Below are 25,100 nucleotides of genomic sequence, written 5' to 3'. Positions count from 1 at the left end.
CAGTATTCAGTAACATACAGTCAGAGCCCCTTTAGTCTTCCTCCCACAGTATTCAGTAACATACAGTCAGAGCCCCTTTAGTCTTCCTCCCACAGTATTCAGTAACATACAGTCAGAACTCCTTTAGACTTCCTCCCACAGTATTCAGTAACATACAGTCAGAACTCCTTTAGACTTCCTCCCACAGTATTCAGTAACATACAGTCAGAGTATTCCCAGTCAGAGCCCCTTAGTCTTCCTCCCACAGTATTCAGTAACATACAGTCAGAACCCCTTTAGACTTCCTCCCACAGTATTCAGTAACATACAGTCAGAACTCCTTTAGTCTTCCTCCCACAGTATTCAGTAACATACAGTCAGAACTCCTTTAGTCTTCCTCCCACAGTATTCAGTAACATACAGTCAGAACTCCTCCCACAGTTAGTCTTCCTCCCACAGTATTCAGTAACATACAGTCAGAACCCCTTTAGACTTCCTCCCACAGTATTCAGTAACATACAGTCAGAACTTCCTCCCACAGTATTCAGTAACATACAGTCTTTTAGTCTTCCTCCCACAGTATTCAGTAACATACAGTCAGAACTCCTTTAGTCTTCCTCCCACAGTATTCAGTAACATACAGTCAGAACCCCTTTAGTCTTCCTCCCACAGTATTCAGTAACATACAGTCAGAACCCTTTAGACTTCCTCCCACAGTATTCAGTAACATACAGTCAGAACTCCTTTAGACTTCCTCCCACAGTATTCAGTAACATACAGTCAGAACTCCTTTAGTCTTCCTCCCACAGTATTCAGTAACATACAGTCAGAACCCCTTTAGTACTTCCTCCCACAGTATTCAGTAACATACAGTCAGAACTTCCTTTAGTCTTCCTCCCACAGTATTCAGTAACATACAGTCAGAACTCCTTTAGTCTCCTCCCACAGTATTCAGTAACATACAGTCAGAACTCCTTTAGTCTTCCTCCCACAGTATTCAGTAACATACAGTCAGAACTCCTTTAGTCTTCCTCCCACAGTATTCAGTAACATACAGTCAGAACTCCTTTAGACTTCCTCCCACAGTATTCAGTAACATACAGTCAGAGCTTCCTCCCACAGTATTCAGTAACATACAGTCAGAACTCCTTTAGACCTCCTCCCACAGTATTCAGTAACATACAGTCAGAGCCCCTTTAGACTTCCTCCCACAGTATTCAGTAACATACAGTCAGAGCCCCTTTAGTCTTCCTCCCACAGTATTCAGTAACATACAGTCAGAGCCCCTTTAGTCTTCCTCCCACATTATTCAGTAACCTACAGTCAGAGCCCCTTTAGTCTTCCTCCCACAGTATTCAGTAACATACAGTCAGAACTCCTTTAGACTTCCTCCCACAGTATTCAGTAACATACAGTCAGAACTCCTTTAGACTTCCTCCCACAGTATTCAGTAACATACAGTCAGAGCCCCTTTAGTCTTCCTCCCACAGTATTCAGTAACATACAGTCAGAGCCCCTTTAGACTTCCTCCCACAGTATTCAGTAACATACAGTCAGAACTCCTTTAGACTTCCTCCCACAGTATTCAGTAACATACATTCAGAACTCCTTTAGTCTTCCTTCCTGTCCCTCAGAACTGTCTATGTCCTTTAAAGACACTGGTGACACTTCAGAGAACATACAGGAATCCACATCTCTTGGTCATGATGGTGAACAATGTCATACAGGACAGAACTGAGAAAGGAAGTGTCTCAATTAAAGGAGGAGCCAGAACAGGATGGGTCAGTTGACTCAGTAACCACAAGTTGGAGTCATTTCATCTGAATAGTACTGACTGGGTTAAATCCTGATCTCTTATGATGGTTGCCCCTGTGGCATGTGTGACCCCTCTGAATCACCAACTCCTTTAGCTATAAATCAGATCAAACAATGATTCCGTGGCCATCATCACATCATCACCAGCTCTTTAGAAATAGATACTTACTGTTGCCTAGGGTGGTCTAGCAGTCTAAGCTGCTGCCCCTGGAACACATACTGTATACCACTCCAGCATTGGTTTGAACTCTGTCCCACAACAATTTCAGCGCCCTCTCCTCTCTCGTCTCCTGTCACTCGTCACCTCTACCAACTTGGTTGACCAAGTTGACCTTTGAACTGGGTTAAATCTCTGTGACCTCTGATGACCTCTCATTCTACAAAGAGACCAACAGACTACACAGGATCTACTTTACAGCTGCCCTGGAACACACATGCCACTCCAGCACGCACACACACACACACACACACACACACACACACACACACACACACACACACACACACACACACACACACACACACACACACACACACACACACACACACACACACACACACACACACACACACACACACACACACACACACACACACACACACACACACACACACCTCAACTCTCCTGGACTGGAATAAGGGATGGTCAGTACAGAACAGAACACACCCTGTATCGATCTGGAATAGAATAGGTCTCTCCCGGTCAGCATTGTATGGAAAGCCGTAGTGGAACGCCAGAAGGCATCCCAGTGATTCCAGAGCTGCTCAGTGTCACCTAGGATCTGTGATGGCTGTCACTGGGTTCTCTGTTGTCAGGTTATCAGCCGTGTGGGTTTTAGTGTTGTTAACTTGCAGGCATATGTAGTGTTACGTTATAATGGTATTATGCAACATAGAATGTATGACCTTTATTGATCTCCCTCCCTCCCTACTCTCTCTCTATCTTCCTCTGGGTGACAGGTATTGCCAGGTCCACCAGTGGGAGACTGAGGAGGACAGACAGAGAAGGTTCTTCTTCCATCACCAGTCCCAGTAAGTCATACTGTTTCTATCTGAGGAATCCACCAGATTTAGTGAAAGTAACAAACTGTATTTGGTCAGCAAGCAGACTTTATCAGGGTTTCTGAGAAGTGAGCCACGAAACAGGTACTGTAGCACAGATGGACTGATATGTTACAGTAAGCAGGTAGGAATGAATCACACATATTCCCCCTGAGAGAGGAGAGAGGGATGATTAAGACAGACACAGTGAGGGTGAGATGGAGAGAGATTTAGATATTTGGTATTTTATTAGGATTCCCATTAGCTGTTGCAAAAGCAGCAGCTACTCTTCCTGTGGTCCACACAAAACATGAAACATTACATAATACAGAACATTAATAGACAAGAACAGAACTACACCAAGAAATGGTTTTGAAGCACGCATAGCCTACATATCAATACATACACAGAGCGATGTTGCTTTATTTGTTTTTTGAAACCAGGTTTGCTGTTTATTTTGAGTAATATGAGATGGAACAGTTCCATGCAATAATGGCTCTATACAATAATGTACATTTTATTGAATTTATTCTGGATTTGGGGACTGTGAAAAGACCACTGGTGGCATTTCTGGTGGCGTAAGTGTGTGTCAGAGTTGTGTATAAATTGACTTTGCAAACAATTCGGGATTTTCAACACATTAATGTTTCTTTAAAAAATAAGTGATGCAGTCTCTCCTCAACTCTTAGCCAAGAGAGACTGGCATGCATAGTATTTATATCAGCCCTCTGATTACAATGAAGAGCAAGACATGCTGCTCTGTTCTGGTCCAGCTGCAGTTTAACTAGGTCTCTGCTTGCAGCACTTGACCACATGTCTGGACAATAATCAAGATAAGACAAAACTAGAGCCTGCAGGACTTTCTTTTTGGAGTGTGGTGTCAAAAAATCACAGCATCTCTTTATTACAGACAGACCTCTCCCCAGCTTTACAACCATTGAATCTATATGTTTTGATCATGACAGTTTACAATCTAAGGAAATGCCAAGTAATTTACTCTCCTCAACTTGTTCAACAGTCACACCATTCATTACCAGATTCAGCCGAGGTCTAGAACTTAGGGAATAATTTGTACTAAATACATTGCTCTTAGTTTTAGAGATGTTCAGGACCAGTTTATTACTGGCCACCCATTCCAAAACAGACTGCACTTATTTGTTAAGAGTTTCAGTGACTTAATTAGCTGTGGTTGCTGATGAGTATATGGTTGAATCATCAGCATACATGGACACACATGCTTTGTTTAATGCCAGTGGCAGGTCATTGGTAAAAATAGAAAAGAGTAGAGGGCCTAGAGAGCTGCCCTGCGGTACACCACATGTTACATGTTTGACATTAGAGAAACTTCCATTGAAGGAAACCCTTTGAGTTCTATTAGATAGCTCTGAATCCACAATATGGCAGAGGTTGAAAAGACATAACGCTTTTTCAACAACAGGTTATGGTCAGTAATATCGAAGGCTGCACTGAAATCTAACAGTACAGCTCCCACAATCTTCTTATTATCAATTTATTTCAGCCAATCATCAGTCATTTGTGTCAGTGGAGTACATGTTGAGTGCCCCTCTCTATAAGTATGCTGAAAGTCTGTTGTTAGTTTGTTTACAGAGAAATAGCATTGTATTTGGTCAAACACCATTTTTTTCTAACAGTTTGCTAAGAGCTGGCAGAAACCTGATAGGTCTGCTGTTAGAACCATTAAAGGCCACTTTACCACTCTTGGGTAGCTGAATGACTTTGTCTTCCCTCCAGGCCTGAGGACAAAGACTTTCCTCTAGGCTCAGATTAAAGATATGACAGATAGCTCAGTAGCTTTCCATCTAAGTTGTCAATGCCAGGAGGTTGGTCATTATTGATCGATAACAATCATTTGTCCACCTCCCCCACACTAACTTTACAATTTCAAACTTTTTTTTTAAGCATGAATACGATGGCTCACTGTTTGTTGTTGGCATTTCCTGCCTAAGTTTGCCCACTATGACAATGAAGTAATCATAAACATATGTGGCAATATTAAATGGTTTTGTGATGAATAAGCCATCTGATTCAATGAAAGATGGAGTTGAATTTGTCTTTCTGCCCATAATTTCATCATACAGTTTCTTTATATCATTGATCCTGGCTTCATCATACAGTTTCTTTATATCATTGATCCTGGCTTCATAATACAGTTTCTTTATATCATTGATCCTGGCTTCATCATACAGTTTCTTTATATCATTGATCCTGGCTTCATCATACAGTTTCTTTATATCATTGATCCTGGCTTCATCATACAGTTTCTTTATATCATTGATCCTGGCTTCATCATACAGTTTCTTTATATCATTGATCCTGGCTTCATCATACAGTTTCTTTATATCATTGATCCTGGCTTCATCATACCGTTTCTTTATATCATTGATCCTGGCTTCATCATACAGTTTCTTTATATCATTGATCCTGGCTTCATCATACAGTTTCTTCTGCATCTGGATGCTCCTTATTAAAGACATCAGACCAACAAATATTTTTAACATCCACATAAGAGTCACAGCTAAATCTGTTGTATGATCTCTTATATAATATTTTAGGCCCAGTTTTTGGAACTTTGGATTTCCTGGATATAGCTACTATATTGTGATCACTGCATCCAATGGGTACGGATGCAGCTTTAGAACAAAGTTCTACAGTATTAGTTGAAATGTGATTGATACATGTGGATGATCTTGTTCCTGTAGTATTTGTAAACACCCTGGTAGGTTGATTAATAACCTGAACCAGATTACAGGCACTGGTTACATTGAGAAGCTTCCTCTTGAGTGGACAGCTTGATGAAAACCAGTCACTATTCAGATCCCCAAGAAAGTAGACCTCTCGGTTTACATCACATACAATATCAAACATTTCACACATATTATTTAGATATTGACTGTGAGCACTGGGTTTCAGTGGGAAAGATTGAAAGAGCATGGGTATGACAGTGAGATAGATTGAGATAATGATCGAAATGAGCACTCACTATTTACTACTACTACTGTGTGTGCATGTGCGTGCGTAGGTGGGTGTTTGTGCGTGTGTTTGTGTATGAGTTCATGTGTGTGTGTGCTAATGTGTGTGTGTGTGCACGTGTGTGGGTAACTGCCAAGCGCTGGCATGAGGTTGCAGGCTGTGGCTGTGGCTCACCACTGAGGCCTCCTCCTCTCAGTGGGAAGAACAAACTCCTTCTGCAGCATCAGCAATTCAGAGAGGGGGGGTAGCGCCTGGAGCACCGAGTCGGGGAAAGGGACACACACACAGCCTGTGTATGAGCACATGTCCTTGCAGGATGTGCACTCAAGCCACAGGAATCTGACAGGCAATGAGGCAGCCAGATACTGTACTATGTAGGCTAACAGACAGGCTAGGATACACACACTGACAGACAGGGTTATAGGGATATACACAGGAATTTTTATTATTAGCAGTGTATGTGTGTATGTGTGTGTGTGTTTATGTGTGTGCTTGCTTGCGTGTGTTTGAGTTCTCAGGTGTGCGTGTGTGACAGGCAGACTGACAGACAGGCAGAGCTAACAGGTAGACAGGCAGACTGGGTTATGGGAAGTGCTTAGGGGTGTGAATGAGACCCATCCTGTCAGCAGACCCCCCCTGATGCTGTCTCTGCAGGGCATGTGTGTCAGAGCATGGGAGCAGAGTGGGGTGGGGGAGACTATGGAGGCTGGCAGGGGGTGTGTGCCCTGTGCCCGGATGTGAGGGAGGGGGCTGGGTGGGTTGTGATGTCCCACACAAAGCCTCTCCTGGTGGGGCGGAGTTATGAGCAGACAGGAGGTAGATGGGCCTTAGGAGGAGAGTGCTGTTTTACAGTAACCTTAAGAATACACACATGTGCAGGCACACACACACACACACACACACACACACACACACACACACACACACACACACACACACACACACACACACACACACACACACACACACACACACACACACACACACACACACACACACACACACAAGGACTCACATTCTTATTAACCCCTAACCTAACCCTAATTGTAACCCTAACCCTAAACCTAACCCCTAAGCCTAAAATAGCTTTTTCCTTGAGGGAAGCAGCAAAATGTCCTTGTTTAACCTTGTGAGGTCTTCTGGTCCCCACAAAGATAGTAAAACCAAAAACACACCAATGCACACACACACAGGACTGGTAGAAGTCTATCTGTAGTGTTTGAATAGTGTCTCTGACAGTGGCTGTATTGTCCATGGCCATGCCCTCTGGGTGATTGTCTTCAGTTAGTAGTCATGAGACTGATCTCTATAGGGGAGGAAGCAGTCACACTGTGTTACTAGCATGGCTCACTCCATTATGTTCACTGAGGCTGTGTCCCAAATGGCACCTTTTTACCTATGGGCCCTGGTCAAATGTAGGGCACTAGTACATAGGAAACAAGGTGCAATTTGGGACAGCCTGTGATCTAGATCATGTAGTTCAGTAACTATATCAGCCATTCATTGTGAAGCTGCTAGTTGATCTGTGATTCAGATTACTATTGTGTTTTGATAGGCACTTAGACCCAAACTCTGGTCCACTGTCCCCTCCTGTTGCGCAATGCTTTAGACAGCCCTGGCTGAAGTGACCCTGACTGCCCCCCACACACACACTCCTGGTTGCTTTAGGAAGGTGAGGGTTGCATTGTGCAACACTGCAGCCTGATAGCTGCTTTTTGTAACGCCTGGGTGTGTTTGATCTCTCCCTCTCACACACACACACACGCCAAATGACCCCCAGGCAAGACGTGCCAAAGGTTAGGGTTCACCTGTGTTTCCTGAACAAAGAGGTGGATGGATGTCAAGCACCTTTTACAGAGAGAGAGAGAGAGAAAGGGAGGGAGGGAGGGAGGGAAAGACTGGGGAGAGGAAAAAGAGGGAGGGAGGGAGGGAGGGAGGGGAGGGAGGGAGGGAGGGAGGGAGGGAGGAGGGAGGGAGGGAGGGAGGGAGGGAGGGAGGGAGGAAGAGGGGAGGGAGGGAGGGAGGGAGGGAGGGAGGGAGGGAGGGAGGGAGGGAAAGACTGGGAGGGAGGGAGGGAGGGAGGGAGGAGAGGGAGGGAGGGAGGGAGGGAAGAGGGAGGGAGGAGGAGGGAGGGACGGAGGGAGGGAAAGAGGGGAGGTAGAGGAGGGAGGGGAGGGAGGGAGGGAAGACTGGGGAGGGAAAGAGAGGGAGGAGGGAGGGAGGGAGGGGGAGGGAGGGAGGGAGGGAGGGAGGGAGAGACTGGGGAGAGGAAAAGAGAGGGAGGGAGAGAGGGAGGGAGGGAGGGAGGGAGAGGGAGGGAGGTGGGGGGAGAGGGAGGAGAGAGAGAGGGAGGGAGGGAGGTAGAGAGGAGGGAGAGGAGGGAGGTAGAGGAGAGGGGAGGGAGGGAGGGAGGGAGGGAGGACTGAGGTAGAGAGGGAGGGAGGGAGGGAGGGAGGGAGGGAGGAGAGGGAGGGAGAGGGAGGGAGGAGGAGGGAGGGAGGGAGAGAGGGGAGGGAGGGAGGGAGAGAGGGAGGGAGGGAGGGAGGTAGAGAGGGAGGGAGGGGGGGAGGTAGAGAGGGAGGGAGGGAGGGAGGGAGAGGGAGGGAGGAGGGAGGGAGGGAGGGAGGGAGGGAGGGAGGGAGGTAGAGGGGGGAGGGAGGGAGGGAGAGGGGGAGGGAGGGAGGAGGGAGGGAGGGAGGAGGGAGGGAGGGAGGTAGAGAGAGGTAGAGAGGGAGGGGTAGGAGGGAGGGAGGGAGGGGAGGGAGGGGAGGGAGGGAGGGAGGGAGGGAGGGAGGGAGAGGGAGGGAGGGAGGGAGGGGGAGGGAGGGAGGGAGAGACTTCCCCGCTTCTGTTTTATATAGTTTTTCCATTGTATAGTAGTGATACAGCAGACTTAAGCAATAATGCCTGAGGGGTGTGGTATATGGCCAATATAGCAAGGCCAAGAGCTGCTATTAGGCACAACGCAACACGGATTGCCTGGATACAAACCTTAGCCGTGGTATATTGGCCATATACCACACCTGAGGTGCCTTATTGCTATTATGAACTGGTTACCAACTTAATTAGAGCAGCAAAAATAAATGTTTTGTCGTACCTGTGATATATGGTATAATATACCACGGCTGTCAGCCAATCAGCATTCAGGGCTCGAACCACCCAGTTTATAAAACCCAAATCCTATCTCTGCATAGATAGACATACCAAGACTATATGGTCTCTGTTGCTGTACAGACGGGTCTATCAGACAGTGGGTTATTGGGGCCATGGAGAGGAGAGGGTTATTTTAAACTAAATCTAAGGAGCTCACATCACATGGTCCTTCAGGGTTTCTGAGACAATGCTGCTACAGTCTTATGGCAAGGCAGAGAAAGAAGGAAAGAAAGAAAAAGAGAAATAGAGTGAGAGAGAGAGATAGAGAGAGACAGGGGGAGAGAGAGAGTGAGACAGGGAGAGAGAAGAGGAGAGGGAATGGAGGGTGGGAATGAAAATAAATAATAACAAGAGCTCCATATGATCAGCACATGGGCATGGCGTAATTCTGGACGCATTCATTAGCAGAACAGACTGAAAAATCTAACAGTGGAGAGAGAGAGAGAGAAGAGAGGGAGAGAAAAAGACAGAGAGAAAGGGAGGGAGGGAGGGAGGGAGGGAGGGAGGGAGGGAAAGACTGGGGAGAGGAAAAGAGAGGAAGAGAGGGCGCGAGCGAGCTAGCAAGGGGGGGAGAGAAAGGGGAAGTCCAGAAGGAGAGAGGAAGAAAGCAGACACTTCATGAGGCTGTGGAGGGAGTGATCTGGATATGGAGGGGGACAAATTCTCAGGTATGACACAGGAACTCAGCCAAACTGGCCTCTCCTCACAGGGGAATAGTACTTTCAGCTCTTCAGTGAACTATCTATTGAAACACCCAGAGTCTGGCTCTTTTCCCCTCTGTATTTTATGGTTTTAAAGTTTTAGCTTAGCTGCAGTTTGCAGATACAGAGTAGAGGGTGTTAGGACCTGTCCTTTGCCATGTGTCTGTCTGTCTCTTTGTCTTTCTGTCTCTCTCTTTCTCTCTGGCTGTCTGGTCAATGAGTTCCAGTAGCTAGGGTTTCGTGTGTGAGACTGACCGGCACAGAGTCATCTAATCTGGGTGACAGCCAGGACAGTGGGACAGAGCTGTGCGGCTCCTTGATTCTTTCTCTTTCTCTGGGTGACTTACTTACTCAGTTATCTATTGTTTCATTGAATTATCTTGACAGGGACACGAATCAACATTTCAGTGTTCACATCAACGTAAATGTGTTAAAGCTAGCTATGAAGCTAATTTCCATCTGTAGGTCCGTAGTCCTCCTCTCATGTTCGTCTGTGGTGTGAAAACAGGAAAAGTGATGTTTGAACAGTACTACTTCTGTCCCCCGTGGCTCCGGTGGCGACCGACCGTCAGTGTGGGTAGAGATACTCTCTATTGGCAGGGGGACGGTTTTTCCACACTATTCTCACTTTGTTCTAGTTCCTGAAGTTGATGTGATTTTCCTCATAAAGTGCATCTGTCATCAGTGTCCATAGAGAACGCATTAGGCTTCAGTTTGTCTGTGAATGTGTGTATGTGGATGTTTGTGTATGTTAAAATCATCAGTGGAGAAACACCGTCCCTTAATGGTGCTTTTATGAGTGTTTGTGGAGTATTGTAAAAACTTTTACAACAGATGTAAAAAATACTGGAGTAGAAAACAGAGAATGGGGGGCAGACAACACAAGTGCCCTTCCTTGTCCTGTAACACCTACTGTTTAAAGTCTGGGTCTGTGTCCCAAATGGCACCCTATTCCCTATATAGTGCCCTATGGGCCCTGGTCAAAAGTAGTGCACTATATAGGGAATACGGTGCCATTTGGGATGAAGCCTGGACCAGGGTGAGATCACCAACGAGGCCCCCGTTTCCAGGTGCTTCCTTCAGGGAGCTGTAATGGCTTCTGCAGGAGTGTGTGTGTGTTCATGCATGTGTGCGTGTGATCATGTGTATGTGTACACAATATCTGACCATCCACTGACTGGTCACACTGTGTTTTGACCGCACACATCAGGGATCACAACCATGCACCTTCAATCTCAAATGACTGTATACTATGCTGAATGATAGTATCTTATCAAACCACTGTGTAAATGTACTTGTTGCCTGGCCTGAATACAGTGGAATATGACACACTTTAAAGTTTGCTTCCTTTGTTTGTAGGAGTGATTTGTCATTTTTCTAGGAGAAAAACACATACTTAGTCTTAAACAGCTGATAACTGTCACTATAGCGGGGCGGCAGGGTAGCTTAGTGGTTAGAGCGTTGGACTAGTAACCGAAAGGTTGCAAGTTCTGCCCCTGAACAGGCAGTTAACCCACTGTTCCTAGGCCGTCATTGAAAGTAAGAATTTGTTCTTAACTGACTTGCCTAGTTAAAAAAAATAATAATAATAAATAGAGTGTTTAAAAAATAACAACTGAAATAGAGGAGCAGATGCTGTATATAATAAATAAATAGCTGTATTCAATGATGATAACAACTGATAACTGTCACTATAGAGGACATGTACAGCAGATGCTGTATTCAGCATGATGATAACAACTGATAACTGTCACTATAGAGGGACATGTACAGCAGATGCTGTATTCAGCATGATGATAACAACTGATAACTGTCACTATAGAGGGACATGTACAGCAGATGCTGTATTCAGCACGATGATAACAGCTGAAGAACAGTTAATAACTGTGACACTCACACAGTGACCTGACTGAGACCTTTCTAAGACACACGACTAACATAGTGAAGCCATCCCCTAATCTCTACTGAACAGCCTCCAGCCATCCCTTAACCTCTACTGAACAGCCTCCAGCCATCCCCTAATCTCTACTGAACAGCCTCCAGCCATCCCCTAATCTCTACTGAACAGCCTCCAGCCATCCCCTAACCTCTACTGAACAGCCTCCAGCCATCCCTTAACCTCTACTGAACAGCCTCCAGAGGGACATGTACAGCCATCCCCCTATTCAGCATAACAGCTCTAACTCTCACTATAGAACAGTCTCCAGCCATCCCCAGCATGATGAACAGCTCTAACTGAACAGCCTCCAGCCATCCCCTAACCTCTACGGAACAGCCTCCAGCCATCCCTTAACACCTCTACTGAACAGCCTCCAGCCACCCCCTAACCTCTACTGAACAGCCTCCAGCCATCTCCTAACCTCTACTGAACAGCCTCCAGCCATCCCCTAATCTCTACTGAACAGCCTCCAGCCATCCCCTAACCTCTAGTTAACAGCCTCCAGCCATCCCTTAACCTCTACTGAACAGCCTCCAGCCATCCCTTAACCTCTACTGAACAGCCTCCAGCCATCCCCTAACCTCTACTGAACAGCCTCCAGCCATCCCCTAACCAATACTGAACAGCCTCCAGCCATCCCCTAACCTCTACTGAACAGCCTCCAGCCATCCCCTAACCTCTACTGAACAGCCTCCAGCCATCCCCTAACCTCTAGTTAACAGCCTCCAGCCATCCCTTAACCTCTACTGAACAGCCTCCAGCCATCCCTTAACCTCTACTGAACAGCCTCCAGCCATCCCCTAACCTCTACTGAACAGCCTCCAGCCATCCCCTAACCAATACTGAACAGCCTCCAGCCATCCCCTAACCTCCACTGAACAGCCTCCAGCCATCCCATAACCTCTAGTGAACAGTCTCCAGCCATCCCTTAACCTCTACTGAACAGCCTCCAGCCATCCCCTAACCTCTACTGAACATCCTCCAGCAATCCCCTAACCTCTACTGAACAGCCTCCAGCCATCCCCTAACCTCTACTGAACAGCCTCCAGCCATCCCTTAACCTCTACTGAACAGCCTCCAGCCACCCCCTAACCTCTACTGAACAGCCTCCAGCCATCTCCTAACCTCTACTGAACAGCCTCCAGCCATCCCTTAACCTCTACTGAACAGCCTCCAGCCATCCCCTAACCTCTACTGAACAGCCTCCAGCCATCCCCTAATCTCTACTGAACAGCCTCCAGCCATCTCCTAACCTCTAGTGAACAGTCTCCAGCCATCCCCTAACCTCTAGTGAACAGCCTCCAGCCAGCCATCCCTTAACCTTGGGGCGGCAGGTAGCCTAGTGGTTAGAGTGTTGGGCCAGTAACTGAAAGGTTTCTAGATCAAATCCCCAAGGTGACGAGGTAAAAATGTGTTGTTCTTCCCCAGAACAAGGCAGTTAACACACTGTTCCTATGCTGTCATTGTAGATATGTGTTCTTAACTGACTTTTCTAGTTAAATAAATAAAAATATGTAAAAACTTTAATTAAAAAAAGCACTCCCTTAACCTCTCCCTTAACCTCTCCCAGTCGCTTCCCTCTCAATAGAGAGAAACAGGCTGCTATATCATCTTACTACAGTATCCATACAGAACACACAACAATATGAACTCTGTTGTTGCAGTGCATAACTTCTTGGAATATGCTCTTTGGTTTGCTGCTTAAATATAACATTAATGCTATTTGGGTTGTACTGGACGGTATCCAAAAGTGGATCACCACAAGGTGGTGATGTTGAGTTTCAGACACTCTCCTCTGTGGAGGAACTGTGGTAAAACTCTTGTTTTCCATTACACTGGCTTTTGCCCATTTCTTTCAATGATGATGGATCGTGTGTAATAAGAGAAGCTCAGAGCGGTAGTAGGGGCAACTCTGGGGTCTGTGGTGTTTTTAAAGGGGACAGACTGACACACTGGTCTGTAGCTGAGTACCTGTCTATTCTACAGTATCTCTGCCTAGGCAGATTTCGGCTTGTGTTATTGGATGAAACAGGTCAGAGATACTTCCTTGTACTCTGTGTCTGGTGTTTTGCCTGGGTTACCATGGAGACATGGCTGTGTAGCTGCTGTGAAGCTGATTGGGGTTTGTGATTAGAATGCTAGTTTGTTAACATGATAAAGATAGTATTATTGAAGAGAGAGAGAGATGGAGGATGACGAAAGGAGGAGATACAGAAAGAAAGAAAGAAAGACAGACAGACAGAAAGAAAGAAAGAAAGAAAGAATGAAAGAAAGAAAGAAAGAAAGAAAGAAAGAAAGAAAGAAAGAAAGAAAGAAGAAGAAAGATCTATTCCCGATGGAGGACAGCTGCTCTGTCTATTTATTGAGTCATTCCATCCCCATGTGTGAGGGGGCTAACTAGACACACACACACACACACACACACACACACACACACACACACACACACACACACACACACACACACACACACACACACACACACACACACACACACACACACACACACACACACACACACACACACACACACACCACCACACACCACCCACCCACCATAATACCATGCACCCAGTACCCACTACCAAGGCTTTGTGTGACTGTACACTGTATGAGGGCACCTCTTTCCAACAGGTGTTTGTGATTAAAGTTTCCTTTGTAAGCCCTAACCTCTTGCTATGCATTTGCTTAAGGACAGCTGTGACCACAGCTGCTTGTATGTATATGTGTGTGTGTGTGTGTGCTTGCGTGCCTGTTTGTGTGAGTGAATGTTCCATGTTAAACCCACAGGGCGTGGCTGGCTGAGTCAGGTCCTGCACATTCTATAGTGCCCAATTGGCCTATTTTACTCTGTATTCCACACACTCACACACATTCTCAATAATCAAAGTTCCTATTCTGTACTGTAGGGAGTAGACTGGTCTGGTTCTATTCTGTACTGTAGGGAGTAGACTGGTCTGGTTCTATTCTGTACTGTAGGGAGTAGACTGGTCTGGTTCTATTCTGTACTGTAGGGAGTAGACTGGTCTGGTTCTATTCTGTACTGTAGGGAGTAGACTGGTCTGGTTCTATTCTGTACTGTAGGGAGTAGACTGGTCTGGTTCTATAATGTACTGTAGGGAGTAGACTGGTCTGGTTCTATTCTGTACTGTAGGGAGTAGACTGGTCTGATTCTATTCTGTACTGTAGGGAGTAGACTGGTCTGGTTCTATTCTGTACTGTAGGGAGTAGACTGGTCTGATTCTATTCTGTACTGTAGGGAGTAGACTGGTCTGGTTCTATTCTGTACTGTAGGGAGTAGACTGGTCTGGTTCTATTCTGTACTGTAGGGAGTAGACTGGTCTGGTTCTATTCTGTACTGTAGGGAGTAGACTGGTCTGGTTCTGATTCTGTACTGTAGGGAGTAGACTGGTCTGGTTCTATAATGTACTGTAGGGAGTAGACTGGTCTGGTTCTATTCTGTACTGTAGGGAGTAGACTGGTCTGATTCTATTCTGTACTGTAGGGAGTAGACTGGTCTGGTTCTATTCTGTACTGTAGGGAGTAGACTGGTCTGGTTCTATTCTGTACTGTAGGGAGTAGACTGGTCTGGTTCTATAATGTACTGTAGGGAGTAGACTGGTCTGGTTCTATTCTGTACTGTAGGGAGTAGACTGGTCTGATTCTATTCTGTACTGTAGGGAGTAGACTGGTCTGGTTCTATTCTGTACTGTAGGGAGTAGACTGGTCTGATTCTATTCTGTACTGTAGGGAGTAGACTGGTCTGGTTCTATTCTGTACTGTAGGGAGTAGACTGGTCTGGTTCTATTCTGTACTGTAGGGAGTAGACTGGTCTGGTTCTATTCTGTACTGTAGGGAGTAGACTGGTCTGGTTCTATTCTGTACTGTAGGGAGTAGACTGGTCTGGTTCTATAATGTACTGTAGGGAGTAGACTGGTCTGGTTCTATTCTGTACTGTAGGGAGTAGACTGGTCTGATTCTATTCTGTACTGTAGGAGTAGACTGGTCTGGTTCTATTCTGTACTGTAGGGAGTAGACTGGTCTGATTCTATTCTGTACTGTAGGGAGTAGACTGGTCTGGTTCTATTCTGTACTGTAGGGAGTAGACTGGTCTGGTTCTATTCTGTACTGTAGGGAGTAGACTGGTCTGGTTCTATTCTGTACTGTAGGGAGTAGACTGGTGTGGTTCTATTCTGTACTGTAGGGAGTAGACTGGTCTGGTTCTATTCTGTACTGTAGGGAGTAGACTGGTCTGATTCTATTCTGTAACTGTAGGGAGTAGACTGGTCTGGTTCTATTCTGTACTGTAGGGAGTAGACTGGTCTGGTTCTGTTTCTAAAAGCTGCTGATGCCATTAGTCATAGTAATGCTGGGCTACGACTCACAAGCTCACTACAGGATGAACTCTCACCCCTATTTTTTTCCTATCAAAACCATGTTTGGGATTTCCTCTCTCTCTTTTATGTATATATATCTTGCTCTCTCTCTCTCTTTTTCAATTAAATTCAAATGGATTTATTGGCATGGGAACCATGCCTTTACATTGTGGTAGAGAACTGGCACACCTATGTCTTCCTCTTCCTCTTCCTCCCCTTCATTCTCCCTCCCCCTCTCTGCAGCAGCAGCCTCAGACAGGTACTGTAGACCTGATTAATATGGGTTGTCATGTAAACAGAGCTCTGTAGCACCACGGTAACCAACGAGTGGAGTCCAGAGTACATACACAGCGTTGTGTGAGGTGTGATCAGAAAGAGAGAGAGACGGAGAGAGAGAGAAAGAGAGACTGAGAGCGAGACAGAGAGAGAGAAAAATATTTATGTTTATGTTTATTTTCCCTTTCGTACTTTAACTATTTGCACATCATTACAACACTGTATATACATAATATGACATTTGAAATGTCTTTATTCTTTTGTAAGTGTAATGTTCACTGTACATTTGTTATTGTTTATTTCACTTTTTGTTTATCTATTTCACTTGCTTTGGCAATGTAAACATACGTTTCCCATGCCGAGAGAGAGAGAGAGAGAGAGAGAGAGAGAGAGAGAGAGAGAGAGAGAGAGAGAGAGAGAGAAGAATAGAAACCTAGTATGGCTTGACGTTAGTTACTGTTCTAAACATTTCCTATAGACAGACACGTGTCCCAGATTCTTGAGGCTGTCTATAACATTATAACATTCACACCAACTGGCAATCTATAAAACTCTACAGTACAGAGTAAAACACAACACGTGCATTCAGAAAGTATTCAGACCCCTTGACTTTTCACACATTTTGTTATGTTACAACCTTATTCTAAAATGTATTAAATAGTTTTTCCCCCACACACAATACCCCATAATGACAAAGCAAAAACAGATTTTTAGACATTTTTGCCTCGATCCTGACTAGTCTCACAGTCCCGCCGCTGAAAAACATCCGCACAGCAAGATGCTTCCACCACCATGCTTCACTGTAGGGACGGTGCCAGGTTTCCTTCAGATGTGATGCTTCCACCACCATGCTTCACTGTAGGGACGGTGCCAGGTTTCCTTCAGATGTGATGCTTGGCAGGCCAAAGAGTTCAATCTTGGTTTCATCAGCCAGAGAATGTTGTTTCTAATGGTCTGAGAGTCCTTTAGGTGCTTTTGGCAAACTCCAAGCAGGCTGTCATGTATACTGAAGAGTGGCTTCCGTCTGGCCACTCTACCATAAAGGCATGATTGGTGGAGTGCTGCAGAGATGGTTGTCCTTCTGGAAGGTTCTCCCATCTCCACAGAGGAACTATGGAGCTCTGTCAGAGTGACCATCAGGTTCTTGGTCACCTTCCTGACGAATGACCTTCTCCCTCGATTGCTCAATTTCTCTGGGCAGACAGCTCTAGGAAGAGTCTTGGTGGTTCCAAACTTCTTCCATTTAAGAATGATGGAGCCCACTGTGTTCTTGGGGACCTTCAAAGCTGCAGAAATGTGTTGGCTTGGTTTTTGCTCTGACATGCACTTTCAACTGGGAACTTATAGACAAGTGTGTGCCTTTCCAAATGTCCAATCAATTGAATTTACCACAGGTGGACTCCAATCAAGTTGTTAAAACTATCAAATGAAAAAGGATACACCTGAGCTCAATTTCGAGTCTTATAGCAAAGGGTCTGAATACTTGTTTAAATAAGATATTTCATTTTTTTTTTTCTAAAAACCTGTTTTCTCTTTGTCATTATGCATTTTAAATAAGGCTGTAACATAACAAAATGTGGAAAAAGGGAAGGGTGTCTGAATACCTTTTGAATGCACTGTACAGTACCCTCCCATTGACCATTTTTAAGCCTCGGGATCAAAGTGGCATTTGATTAATATTTTCTGTTCTAGGATCAGCTCACTGTACTTTCAATGTGTCACCAAACATCAGTGACACGTTGAAGCAAAACTGACTTCAGATCAGTACGACATCGCCTCACCCTTTGGGATAGAGTGAGGGTTGGGGTGGGATGGTCAGGTCAGTAGGTTAGAGGGAGGGTTGTGATGGTCAGGTCAGGTCAGTAGGTTAGAGGGATGGTTGGGATGGTCAGGTCAATGGGTTAGAGGGAGGGTTGTGATGGTCAGGTCAGTGGGTTAGAGGGAGGGTTGTGATGGTCAGGTCAGGTCAGTAGGTTAGAGGGATGGTTGGGATGGTCAGGTCAATGGGTTAGAGGGAGGGTTGGGATGGTCAGGTCAGTGGGTTAGAGGGAGGGTTGGGATGGTCAGGTCAGTGGGTTAGAGGGAGGGTTGGGATGGTCAGGTCAGTGGGTTAGAGGGAGGGTTGGGATGGTCAGGTCAGTAGGTTAGAGGGAGGGTTGGGATGGTCAGGTCAGTGGGTTAGAGGGAGGGTTGGGATGGTCAGGTCAGTGGGTTAGAGGGAGGGTTGGGATGGTCAGGTCAGTGGGTTAGAGGGAGGGTTGGGATGGTCAGGTCAGTGGGTTAGAGGGAGGGTTGGGATGGTCAGGTCAGGTCAGTGGGTTAGAGGGAGGGTTGGGATGGTCAGGTCAGTAGGTTAGAGGGAGGGTTGGGATGGTCAGGTCAGTGGGTTAGAGGGAGGGTTGGGATGGTCAGGTCAGTGGGTTAGAGGGAGGGTTGGGATGGTCAGGTCAGGTCAGTGGGTTAGAGGGAGGGTTGGGATGGTCAGGTCAGTAGGTTAGAGGGAGGGTTGGGATGGTCAGGTCAGTGGGTTAGAGGGAGGGTTGGGATGGTCAGGTCAGTGGGTTAGAGGGAGGGTTGGGATGGTCAGGTCAGGTCAGTAGGTTAGAGGGAGGGTTGGGATGGTCAGGTCAGTGGGTTAGAGGGAGGGTTGTGATGGTCAGGTCAGTGGGTTAGAGGGAGGGTTGGGATGGTCAGGTCAGTGGGTTAGAGGGAGGGTTGGGATGGTCAGGTCAGTAGGTTAGAGGGAGGGTTGGGATGGTCAGGTCAGTGGGTTAGAGGGAGGGTTGGGATGGTCAGGTCAGTGGGTTAGAGGGAGGGTTGGGATGGTCAGGTCAGTGGGTTAGAGGGAGGGTTGGGATGGTCAGGTCAGGACAGTGGGTTAGAGAAAGGGTTGGGATGGTCAGGTCAGTAGGTTAGAGGGATGGTTGGGATGGTCAGGTCAGTGGGTTAGAGGGAGGGTTGGGATGGTCAGGTCAGGTCAGTAGGTTAGAGGGAGGGTTGGGATGGTCAGGTCAGTGGGTTAGAGGGAGGGTTGTGATGGTCAGGTCAGTGGGTTAGAGGGAGGGTTGGGATGGTCAGGTCAGTAGGTTAGAGGGAGGGTTGGGATGGTCAGGTCAGTGGGTTAGAGGGAGGGTTGGGATGGTCAGGTCAGGTCAGTGGGTTAGAGGGAGGGTTGGGATGGTCAGGTCAGTAGGTTAGAGGGAGGGTTGGGATGGTCAGGTCAGGTCAGGTCAGTGGGTTAGAGGGAGGGTTGGGATGGTCAGGTCAGTGGGTTAGAGGGAGGGTTGGGATGGTCAGGTCAGGACAGTGGGTTAGAGGGAGGGTTGGGATGGTCAGGTCAGTAGGTTAAAGGGAGGGTTGGGATGGTCAGGTCAGGTCAGTAGATTAGAGGGAGGGTTGGGATGGTCAGGTCAGTGGGTTAGAGGGAGGGTTGGGATGGTCAGGGGTAACCCAGGGGTACAGTGAGAAGGTTAATAGACCTCAGCTGTATCTGTGCTGGCTTTTAATGACCAGAGGGACCAGCGCCAGACTTTACAGAGTTCTCTGTTGCCCTCCTGTGTGACATAGTTGGTAGTGTATGGTACTTGCAAGGCCAAGGGTTGTGGGTTTGATTCCCGTGGGGGACCACCCATATGAAACATGTATGCATGACTGTAAGAGGATAGTGTCTGCTAAATGGTGTATGGTACTGTCATGACTTGTGCAGGACATATAACCACACCAAAGACTTCTCCTTTAAATCCCATATGGGATTGTCTGTGTGTGGTTATGTTTGGCAGCACAACAACCTTGATAGATATGTGATCCATATCATCATGTTAGTAAAGACAGCCCTCTCTGTCAACTGCTGCCTAAAGGGGATGGGGACAGGAGTGGGTATGTTCCAGCCCCATGGTGGGCTTGGAGCTTGTGTTTGTTGTGTTTGGAGTTGTGGTGTGTGTGTGTGCCAGGGAATGTGAGACATGTGGCAGAAGAGTAGAGTGTGGAGGAGGGTGTGTCACAGCCAGAAGGTCTGCAGAGTGATTCTCCACATGTCTCCATGATTATCTAGTTACACATCTCACTATTGGGCCACAACTTCTGTCACTGTTGGTGCAACAGCCCCAGTTTTATAGATAGAACACTGACATCTGGTGGATGAAGTGTCTCATTGCCGATAGAGCTCTGTGTGTGTGTGTGTGTGTGTGTGTGTGTGTGTGTGTGTGTGTGTGTGTGTGTGTGTGTGTGTGTGTGTGTGTGTGTGTGTGTGTGTGTGTGTGTGTGTGTGTGTGTGTGTGTGTGTGTGTGTGTGTGTGTGCGTGCGTGCGTGCGTGCGTGTGTGTGTGTGTGCGTGTCTCTGCAGGAGGAATGCTGCTGTTGTAACTTTGAGACAGTTTGAGCCATTAACTACAGTGTTTATTGGTGTTGACAGGTTTCCACTGAGAACACAACACACTCAGAGATGATCAGCTTTACTCCTATTCTGAAATACAGCTTAGTCTCACTGCTGGACAAGATTGTCCTTGTTAAATTCAACTACATCTCTTTTCACTGGAAACAGGTTGTAAATATAGAAAGAGGTTTTTGAATGCTGAGGTCGTACTCACTCAGGATGTTACTAATCCAGAACAATGCATGCAACAGGAAGTAACTGACATATTCATTAGGATAGGATGAACTTTAGTGTCCCGAGGGGGAAATAGTCTCAGACACACAGTACTGCTGTATAGAAAATAGACACTGGTCATGACATACCCAACATAATACGTACATTGCACCCCTGTCATAAACATTGTACACTTCTCATATAGCCACATACATAATACATATGGCACATTCTGTCATTAGCGTATTGAGGTACATTTTTGCAATATGTATTATGTGTTATATTATAATTAGGTTTATTTAAATGTTTTTTATTGTATTTTTTAAATAGCCTGAATGTAAAGGTTTAGCGGTACCTTCTATCTTCCTATCTTCTAACATCTATAGTAGTTGATCATTCTTTCTTTGACTCTTTGCCACAAGCGACACACACACTAACTAAGTACCTTGGCGTCATACTTGATTCCAACCTCTCTTTTAAAAAGCATGTGAAAAAGGTCATTCAGATAACCAAATTCAACCTAGCGAATTTCAGATTTATACTAAATTGTTTGACTACAGAGGTAGCAAAACTGTACTTCAAATCTATGATACTCCCCCACTTAACATACTGCTTGACTAGTTGGGCCCAAGCTTGCTGTACAACATTAAAACCTATTCCGTCTGTCTACAAACAGGCTCTCAAAGTGCTTGATAGGAAGCCCAATAGCCATCCTCTGTTACATCCTCAGAAAGCATGAGCTCCTGAGTTGGGAAAATCTTGTGCAATACACCGACACATGTCTTGTATTTAAGATCCTAAATGGCCTGGCTCCCCCTCCACTCAGTAGTTTTGTTAAACAGAAAACCCAAACATATGGCAGCAGATCCACAAGGTCTGCCATGAGAGGTGACTGTATAGTTCCCTTAAGGAAAAGCACCTTTAGTAAATCTGCATTCTCTGTGAGAGCTTCCCATGTCTGGAATACACTGCCATCAGACACACATAACTGCACCACATATCACACTGTCACAAAATGTATGAATACATGGCTAAAGGTCAATCAGATTTGTGATCATAATCCTTAGCTGTGTGTTGCCACTTTCCATGTTGTCTGTTGTCTGTAGCTTGTGAGGTGTGGAAACACTTTGTTGCTTTTATGAATTTTGTCTTGCTGCTTTTTGTTGCTCTGTCTGTATGCTACGTCTTGCTTGTCCTATGTTGCTCTGTCTGTATGCTATGTCTTGCTTGTCCTATGTTGCTCGGCATGTGCTCACTGCTCAATGATTGTCTATATTGTGATTGCTTTTAATAACCTGCCCAGGGACTGCAGTTGAAAATGAGCCGGCTGGCTAAAACTGCCACTTTTACTGAAACGTTATTAATGTGCACTGTCCCTGTAAAAATAAAATAAACTCAAACACACTCCCACTCCGACAAAGAGGATGTACCCTCATACACACTAACACACTCCCACGCCGACAGAGAGGATGTACCCTCACACACACTAACACACTCCCACTCCGACAGAGAGGATGTACCCTCATACACACTAACACACTCCCACTCTGACAGAGAGGATGTACCCTTATACACACTAACACACTCCCACTCTGACAGAGAGGATGTACCCTCACACACACTAACACACTCCCACTCTGACAGAGAGGATGTACCCTCATACACACTAACACACTCCCACTCTGACAGAGAGGATGTACCCTCATACACACTAACACACTCCCACTCTGACAGAGAGGATGTACCCTCATACACATTAACACACTCCCACTCTGACAGAGAGGATGTACCCTCACACACACTAACACACTCCCGCTCTGACAGAGAGGATGTACCCTCACACACACTAACACACTCCCACTCCGACAGAGAGGATGTACCTTCACACTCACTAACACACTCCCACTCTGACAGAGAGGATGTACCTTCACACTCACTAACACACTCCCACTCTGACAGAGAGGATGTACCCTCACACACACTAACACACTCCCACTCCGACAGAGAGGATGTACCCTCATACACACTAACACACTCCCACTCTGACAGAGAGGATGTACGCTCACACACACTAACACACTCCCACTCTGACAGAGAGGATGTACCCTCATACACACTAACACACTCCCACTCTGACAGAGAGGATGTACCCTCATACACACTAACACACTCCCACTCTGACAGAGAGGATGTACCCTTGCTTCCTCATCTCTGTACCACACACATACAATTACAATAATATGTAAGGTCCCACAGTTGAGCAGTGAATTTCAAACACAGATGAATCACTACTCTGGATGGCTCCAACTTAGAATATGTGGATGACTACAAAAACCTAGGTGTCTGGTTAGACTGTAAACTCTCCTTCCAGACTCACATCAAGCATCTCCAATTCAAAACTAAATCTAGAATCTGCTTCCTATTTCACAACAAAGCATCCTTCACTCATGCTGCCAAACATACCCTCGTAAAACTAAACATCCTACCGATCCTCGACCTCGGTGATGTCATCTATAAAATAGCCTCCAACACTCTACTCAACATATTGGATGCAGTCTATCACAGTGCCATCCGTTTTGTTACCAAAGCCCCATATATACTACCCACCATTGCGACCTGTATGCTCTCGTTGGCTGGCCCTCGCTTCATACTCGTCGCCAAACCCACTGGCTCCAGGTCATCTACAAGTCTCTGCTAGGTAAAGCCCCGCCAGGTATATCTCACTGGTCACCCCCAAAGCAAATTCCAACTTTGGCCGCCTTTCCTTCGAGTTCTCTGCTGCCAATGACTGGAATGAACTGCAAAAATCACTGAAGTTGGAGACTCATATCTCCCTCACTAGCTTTAAGCAGCACCTGTCAAAGCAGCTCACAGATCACTGCACCTGTACATAGCTCATCTGTAAACAGCCCATCCAACTACCTCATCCCCATACTGTATTTATTTATTTATCTTGCTCCTTTGCACCCCAGGATCTCTACTTCCACATTCATCTTCTGCACATCTACCATTCCAGTGTTTAATTGCTATATTGTAATTACTTTGCCACCATGGCCTATTTATTGCCTTTAACTCCCTTATCTTACCTTTTGCACTCACTGTATATAGACTTTTTGTTTTCTTTTTCTACTGTATTATTGACTTGTTTATTCCATGTGTAACTAACTCTGTGTTGTTGTATGTGTCGAACTGCTATGCTTTATCTTTGGCCAGGTCGCAGTTGCAAATGAGAACTTGTTCTCAACTAGCCTACCTGGTTAAATAAAGGTGAAATATTTTTATTTTTTATTTAAGGTTTTCCAATGCATCGCAAAGAAGGGCACCTATTGATAGAGGGGTAAAACAAGCAGCCATTGAATATCCCTTTGAGCATGGGGAAGTTATTAATTACACTCTGGATGGTATATCAATACACTCAGTCGCTACAAAGATACTGGCGTTCTCAGTTGCTGGAGAAGAAGGAAACCGCTCAGGGACTTCATCATGAGGCAAATGGTGACTTTAAAACAGTTTTACAGTTTAATGGCTGTGATAAGAGAAAACTGAGGATGGATCAACAACATTGTAGTTACTCCACAATACGAACATAAATGACAGAGTGAAAAGAAAGAAGCCTGTACAGAATAAAAATATTCCAAAATATACATGCTGTTTGCAACAAGGCACAGAAAGTAACACTGCTAAAAATGTGGCAAAGCAAATAACATTTTGTCCTGAATACAACGTTTTATGTTTGGTGCAAATCCAATACAACACATTACTGAGTACCACTCTCCATATTTTCATGCATAGTGGTGGCTGCATCATGTTATGGTATGCTATGGGGAGTTTTTCAGTATAAAAAATATACATGTAATAGAACTAAGCACAGGCAAAATCCTAGAGGAAAACTTGGTTCAGTCTGCTTTCCACCAGACACTGGGAGATTAATGTACCTTTCAGCAGGACAATAACCTAAAACACAAGGTCAAATCTACACTGGAGTTGCTTACCAAGACAAGGAATGAGTGGCCGAGTTGCTTACCAAGACAGGGAATGAGTGGCCGAGTTGCTTACCAAGACAGGGAATGAGTGGCCGAGTTGCTTACCAAGACAGGGAATGAGTGGCCGAGTTGCTTACCAAGACAGGGAATGAGTGGCCGAGTTGCTTACCAAGACAGGGAATGAGTGGCCGAGTTGCTTACCAAGACAGGGAATGAGTGGCCGAGTTGCTTACCAAGACAGGGAATGAGTGGCCGAGTTGC

General features: G+C 45.8%; 1 protein-coding gene across 4 annotated transcripts in view; it reads left to right on the top strand.

The window, feature by feature from the left end:
- LOC118381670 (septin-9-like) overlaps positions 1-25,100 on the top strand; it is a 155,234-nt gene that overhangs the window by 27,206 nt on the left and 102,928 nt on the right. For 2 of the 4 annotated variants that reach the window (XM_052517732.1, XM_052517723.1), the window contains exon 2: positions 2,755-2,826. The exons of 1 other annotated variant lie outside the window; for it this stretch is intronic. In XM_052517732.1, the coding sequence (XP_052373692.1) occupies positions 2,755-2,826 (72 nt within the window). Of the gene's footprint in view, positions 1-2,754; positions 2,827-9,511; positions 9,648-25,100 lie in introns of those variants that run through there. One more of the 4 variants, XM_052517730.1, reaches the window with a different exon arrangement.

This window comes from Oncorhynchus keta, unplaced genomic scaffold (genome assembly GCF_023373465.1).
Source record: "Oncorhynchus keta strain PuntledgeMale-10-30-2019 unplaced genomic scaffold, Oket_V2 Un_scaffold_9739_pilon_pilon, whole genome shotgun sequence".
NCBI lineage: Eukaryota > Metazoa > Chordata > Actinopteri > Salmoniformes > Salmonidae > Oncorhynchus > Oncorhynchus keta.
This window is presented reverse-complemented; position numbering and strand designations above follow the sequence as displayed.